The sequence below is a fragment of the Bison bison genome, unplaced genomic scaffold, assembly GCF_000754665.1.
Source record: "Bison bison bison isolate TAMUID 2011002044 unplaced genomic scaffold, Bison_UMD1.0 scf7180017864482, whole genome shotgun sequence".
NCBI classification, from domain to species: domain Eukaryota; kingdom Metazoa; phylum Chordata; class Mammalia; order Artiodactyla; family Bovidae; genus Bison; species Bison bison.
The window spans coordinates 2,778,220-2,784,665 of NW_011495042.1; the positions used below are offsets into that span (position 1 = coordinate 2,778,220).

The 6,446-nt window shown below is 43.1% G+C and overlaps 1 protein-coding gene across 1 annotated transcript in view; it reads right to left on the reverse strand.

The window, feature by feature from the left end:
- Positions 1-6,446, reverse strand: part of SEC13 (SEC13 homolog (S. cerevisiae)) — a 35,636-nt gene that overhangs the window by 7,838 nt on the left and 21,352 nt on the right. The window contains exons 6-7 of the mRNA XM_010862429.1: positions 1,049-1,182; positions 575-698 (exon numbers count right to left, since the gene is read on the reverse strand). Coding sequence (XP_010860731.1) covers positions 575-698; positions 1,049-1,182 — 258 coding nt within the window. The remainder of the gene's footprint in view (positions 1-574; positions 699-1,048; positions 1,183-6,446) is intronic.

Consider the following 6,446-nt stretch of genomic DNA (forward strand, 5'->3'; position numbering starts at 1 on the left):
GTTTAACTTTTTTGTGACCCCATGGACTCTACAGTCCATGGAATTCTCCAGGCCAGAATACTGGAGTGGGTAGCCTTTCCCTTCTCCAGCGGATCTTCCCAACCCAGGGATCAAACCCAGGTCTCCCGCATTGCAGGTGGATTCTTTATCAGCTAAGCTATCAAGGAAGCCTCATCTTGGGTGGTTGCATATAATTAAAGGCTTGTCCTGGGTCTTTTCTGTCTGGGAAGCATGAGCAAGGAGATGAGCCCAAGGTCTTAGGATTTCCCACTGATCCTAGTCTTTGCTTGGGAACACTCTTAATGCCCAGGTAGCTCCAATCCCTTTCCATAAAAGGGTCAGGAGGGGAACTAGTCCTGAGTCTGGTCTTGCTCTTGGCTCAGTGGAAGAAAGCCACTGTGGCTTCTGGTCAAGACCTCACTGGGAGGCGAGCGGGCTCCAGAAGCGCTTACCTGCAGTGGTCCACAGGGGCCAGCCTCCTGCCCCTCCAAGCACTTTCCCCAGGGGACTGTGAGGGCCGACGGGACTGCCCGAGATTAACTAACGTGGGCCGCCTGCATGGCTCTGAACTGACCTGAGAGCAGCTGGCGATGGTGCTGGTAGGCAGGCCGATGGAGGGGGCCCAGGCCACATCTCGAACCCAGTCACTGTGGGCTTCCAGCTTCTGCTCTTCCTTCCACTGGCCGTCCTCCTCCTCCCTAGCAGGGGAGACGGGAGGGAGAATCCAGCAGGCAGAGTCCAGGCACCATTCCCTCACCTCCCTTCCTCCCCCGCCCCAAAGGCTCCACAGGGGTGGAGAAGCTACTCCATCTTTCTGATAGCATTTGTTGAGCCAAATAACAGCAGTTAGGAAGAGTCAAAGCGCCCGAGGAAAGGGCAAGATTTGGACTTTTTTTAAAATAAAGGATGTCCTCTGACAGACTGAAGATAGTATTCAATGGGCAGAAGGGGAAAAGGTGATTCTGTGTCTGGTGAACTGAGGCTGAGTCACGGTGGACAGTAGACAGGGTAGAAGATTCCCCTTAAAAAGGTCACCAACTCCACTTACTTCCACAGTTTGATGAGGTTGTCACAGCCGCCTGACGCAAACTTCTTGATGTAGTTGGGCTTCTGCCCGGATGGCTGGTCTATGAGGCTTCCGGGTACGACGGCAGGGGCCCAGCTGACAGCATTGCAGCCGATCTGCAGGGAGAGGGTCTCGTGCTGGCTCTGCCCCTTGGCCCAGCGACAGGACACTGCTTCTGCAGACCCAAGGCTGGTGATCATCTCCTCTCCAATTCTCAGGACTGGATTATGCAGGACAGCTCTTTTAATGAACTAAGGATTAGCCACCCAGAACTCTGCTTCAAGGATTCCTTACAGTGCACGTCTTTCTCAGCAACATGCATTTAAAGTAGGAAGCAGGGACTCTCAGGAATTTAAAAGACAGAACATATTCCAAATATACGAAGGGAGGGCACAGATTTCAGAAAACCACACAAAGTAAATACATGGATTCATCAATCACTCTGAAGTACTCCTGCAGTCACTCCCAGGTCAAAAAATAAAATGACCATTTGCCCAAGAAGCTCTGTCGTTCGTGTCCTACTTGAATCACAGCTCCTCTTCCCCGTAAGTAAACATTATTCTGATTTCTATTTATTTTAGCACATTCATCACCCAAATGCGCATTCCGAGGCACCAGTGTAGTTGTGCCATTAAAAATATATATTTGAATTGCAGTATCTCTTTTTTATTGAAAGGTAGTTGATTTGCAAGACTTGTGTTAGTTTCAGGTGTAGCAAAGGGATAGTTACATATATGTTTTTTCAGATTTTTGTCCATTTTAAGTTATTAATATTACAAGATACTGAATAGAGTTCCCTGTGCTATACAGTAATTCCTTGTTGGCTATTATTTTTATATAGCAGTTGGTACGTGTTAATCACAAATTCCTAATCTATCCGCGCCCTTTTTCCCTTTGGTAACCATAAGTTTGTTTTCCTTTTTTGGGTCACGCTGTGCCGCATACGGGATCTTAGTTCCCCAACCAGGGATCACACCCACGCCCCCCGCACTGGGAGCACAGTCTTAACCAACGGGCCACCAGGGGAAGTCCTGTAAGTCTGCTTTCTATGTCTGTGAGGCTGTGTTTTACACCAATCTTTAAGATTCCACATATGAGAGATATCATATGGTGTTTGTCTTTGACTTTATTTTTATAATAATCTCTAGGTCCATCCACGTTGCCGCAGATGGCATCATTTTGTTCTCCGTATGGCTGAGTAATATCCCACTGTATGTGTGTGTATATGTGCGTGCCGCATCATCTTCATCCGTTCCTCTCTTTACGGACGTTGACGCTGTTTCCACGTCTCGGCTAATACAGTGCTGCTATGAGCAATGAGGTGCGTGTATCTTTTCAGAGGAGAGTTCTCACTTTTTCTGGATACATGCCCAGGAATGGGACATATATCCCCCACACGGTAGCTCTAGTCTTAGTTTTAAAGGAGTCTCCACACTGTTTTCCATACTGGCTGCATCAATTTGTATTCCCAGCAACAGTGCAGGATGCTTCTCTCCTTTTCTCCACATCCTCCCTAGCATTTATTTTTTTTGTAGACTTTTTGATGATGTTTATTCTGACCAGTGTGAGTAAAAACATTTTTTTGATGTTTCTTGCATCTCTCATTTATGGATTCTCCCTATGATCTTACTGATCAGATTCAGGTTTGTTTCCTTTTGCCAGGACTACAGAGTATGGTGTACTCCTTCAGCAGGAGGCACACGACCTCAGACTGTCTCTCTCTCTGTGTTATTACCACGTCAATAATTTATGCCTCTTTTAACTCACTGGGCATTCCAAAATGGCGATACTGTCATTCTATCCTTTGTCATTTATTACATGGAATACTCCACACAGGGGCTATTTCATTCACTAATATTTGCTTCCCCCCAGGGGTACAGATCAGGTAGGAAAGGCAGCATAAACACTTAATCCCTTCTGAACCAGTTTCTTGTTATTCTTCAAAGATGACTGATTCTTTTTTATTAAATAACTATCAGGATGAAGGCATGGATTTAAGCATATTTGATGGCTTTTGGTTCATTGCAATCATTCTCACTTTTTACACTCAAACTGCCCATCTTCGGCACTTTGAGCCTGTTCAAGGTGGCTCCTTTGACATAACCTTAATATGTCTAAGTATGTCACTGATTTCTTTTCTATCTGGCATAACAAGATGTTTGTTCCTTTCCTGCCTCAAAACCTGGGATTGGCCATTTCCAGAAGAGCTCTGGATTCTTTCAGTGAGAAACTAATTCAAGTGTACTTCTGGTGTTAAGGATGTTCACTGACAGATGATTATTCATTTTATTTCATTTGACACACAGCAGGATGGTCTCAGAATAATAATGCCATCAACATGATACCTAGTAGTATTTGTATCAGTCCATGGGGTCGCCAAGAGTCAGACACGACTCAGCAACGTAAGAACTCCATTCTCCCACTGTTTTGTTTTTTGGTGAGGGGGTGTTTTTGTGTGGATGGTACCAACATGAAGAAGTCTAGATCTCCAGTTGCTTGTGCTGCACACCATTTTTAAATAGTTATACTCTATCTATCTTAGCCGAGCACATGACCAGGACTCATTCAGTTTAATACTGAATGGTCTTCACAACTAACTGTATATTTATATGGATGTCTTTCTAGCCATTTTTGTTGTCTAAAACTTATTCTCTCTAGTAGATACCTCAGAATGGCTTATGAAAACAACAGTCCCTGAGTTTTTGCATACTGATAACACTTTGCATTCCTTACACTCCAACCTGTAAAGACAGCTTTGAGATCTAACTGCTGTTAACAGCACATAAACTGCACAAGCTGATTAACTTTGACATCAGCATATCCTGTAAAGCCATCACTACAATCAAGATATCAAATGAATTCAAAGTGCTGAAAGAAAAAACCCTTCCAACCAAGAATACTCTACCTTGCAAAGTTACTGTTCAGAAGTAAAGGAAAGACGGTTTTCCACACAAGCAAAAGTGAAAGGATTTCATTACCACTAAACCGGCCTTACAAGAAATGTTAAAGGGACTTTTTTAAGCTGAAAAGAAAGGGTGCTAATTAGTAACAAGAAAACATATAAAAGTATAAGTCTTCCATGTTTTATGCTCATAATATAAAAATATATTAAAGGTAGTGGATTAATTGCTTATGATGTTATTATGAAGGTTAAAAAAGTAATAAAAATCTGTGACTACAGTAATTAAAAGGATACACAAAATAAAAAGATGTAAAATGTGACATCAAACAAAAAGTGGGTGGGGGAGGATAAAAATATAGAGCTTTAGAATGGGAACAAATTTAAGTTATCAACTTAAAATAGGCTGTTATTAATATGAGCTGTTCTATGTAAACTCCATAGTAATGACAAAGCAAAAATCTATACAGCAGATACACAAGAGACAATGACAGAGGAACCTGAACGTGAGAGTGACGGCGTTAGTCACTCAGTCGTGTCCAACTCTTGTGACCCCATGGACTGCAGCCCACCAGGCTGCTCTGTTCACGGAATTCTCCAGGCCAGAAAACTGGAGTGGGCAGCCATTCCCTTCTCCAGGGGATCTTCCTGACCCGATCAAACCTGCATCTCCTGCACTGCAGGGGGATTCTGTACTGTCCGAGTCAGCATGGAAGCCCAAGGATAAAGGTCATCAAACTACAAAGTAAGAGAGCTAAAGTAGAAAAGCCACAAAAAACAGTAACACAGCATGAAGTACATACCTATCAATAATTACTTTAAATGTAAGTGGACTAAATTCTCCAACTAGACATGGAAGGATGGCTGACAGGAGAAAAAAACAAGATCATCTGTATGCTGCCTGTAAGAGGCTCACTCCAGACTGAAGGACACACACAGCCTGAAAAAGAAGGGATGGAAAAAGGTGTTCCATGCGAACGGAAACCAAGAGAGCTGACTTTAATACAGAGCCCGCACTAAAAGACAAAGAAGGGCATTAGATAATGACAAAGGAGACAATCCAAAAAGAGGATGTAACATTTGTAAACATTTACGCACTCAACATAGGAGAACCAAAATACATAAAGCAAATATTAACAGACTTGAAGGGAGATATAGGCAGTATTACAGTAACAGTAGGGTTATGTCAATGGCAGATCATCCAGAAAATGGCCTTATGGGACACATTAGACCAGAGGAACTTTACAGAGATATAGAGAATGTTCCACCCAAAGCAGTAGAATACAGGCATGTCTCACTTTACTGTATCTTGTTTCAAGTTGAGTTCTTCACAAACTGAAGGCTGTGGCAACCCTAAGTCGAGCAATTCAACTGGCACCATTTTCCCAATAGCATTTACTCACTTCCCATCTGTGTGTCACACTTTGGTAACTTTGCAATATTTCAAACTTTTTCATTATTACACTGGTCTTGGTGATCTGTGCTGAGTGATCTTTGATGTTACTAACGCTAATGTTATTTATGACTTGCTAAAGGCTCATATGATGGTTAGTTTTTTTAGCAGTAAAGTGTTTTTTAAAGTACGTACATTGTTTTAGACATAATGCTATTATTGCATACTTCAGAGAACGCGATGGCACCCCACTCCAGTACTCTTGCCTGGAAAATCCCATGGATGGAGGAGCCTGGTGGGCTGCAGTCCAGGGGGTCGCTAAGAGTCGGACATGACTGAGCGACTTCTCTTTCACTTTTCCCTTTCATGCATTGGAGAAGGAAATGGCAACCCACTCCAGTGTTCTTGCCTGGAGAATCCCAGGGATGGGGGAGCCTGGTGGGCTGCCGTCTACGGGGTCGCACAGAGTTGGACACAACTGAAGTGACTTAGCGGTAGCAGCAGACTAGTATAGTTTACATATAACTTTTATGTGCACTGGGAATCCAAAAATTCAGGCGACTCCTTTTATTGTGTTATTTGCTTTATTGTGGTGGTCTGGGACCAAACCCACACTATCTCTGTGGGACAGTCTTCTCAAGTGCACATGAAACATTATCCAGGACAGATCTTATGTTAGGCCACAAAAAAGTCTTCATAAATTTAAGATGACCGAGTTACTGGTTCCAAATAGGAAAAGGAGTACGTCAAGGCTGTATATCGTCACCCTGTTTATTTAACTTATATGCAGAGTACATCATGAGAAACACTGGGCTGGAAGAAAGACAAGCTGGAATCAAGATTGCTGGGAGAAATATCAATAACCTCAGATATGCAGATGACACCACCCTTATGGCAGAAAGTGAAGAGGAACTCAAAAGCCTCTTGATGAAGGTGAAAGTGGAGAGTGAAAAAGTTGGCTTAAAGCTCAACATTCAGAAAATGAAGATCATGGCATCCAGTCCCAACACTTCATGGGAAATACATGGGGAACAGTGGAAACAGTGTCAGACTTTATTTTTGGGGGCTCCAAAATCACTGCAGATGGT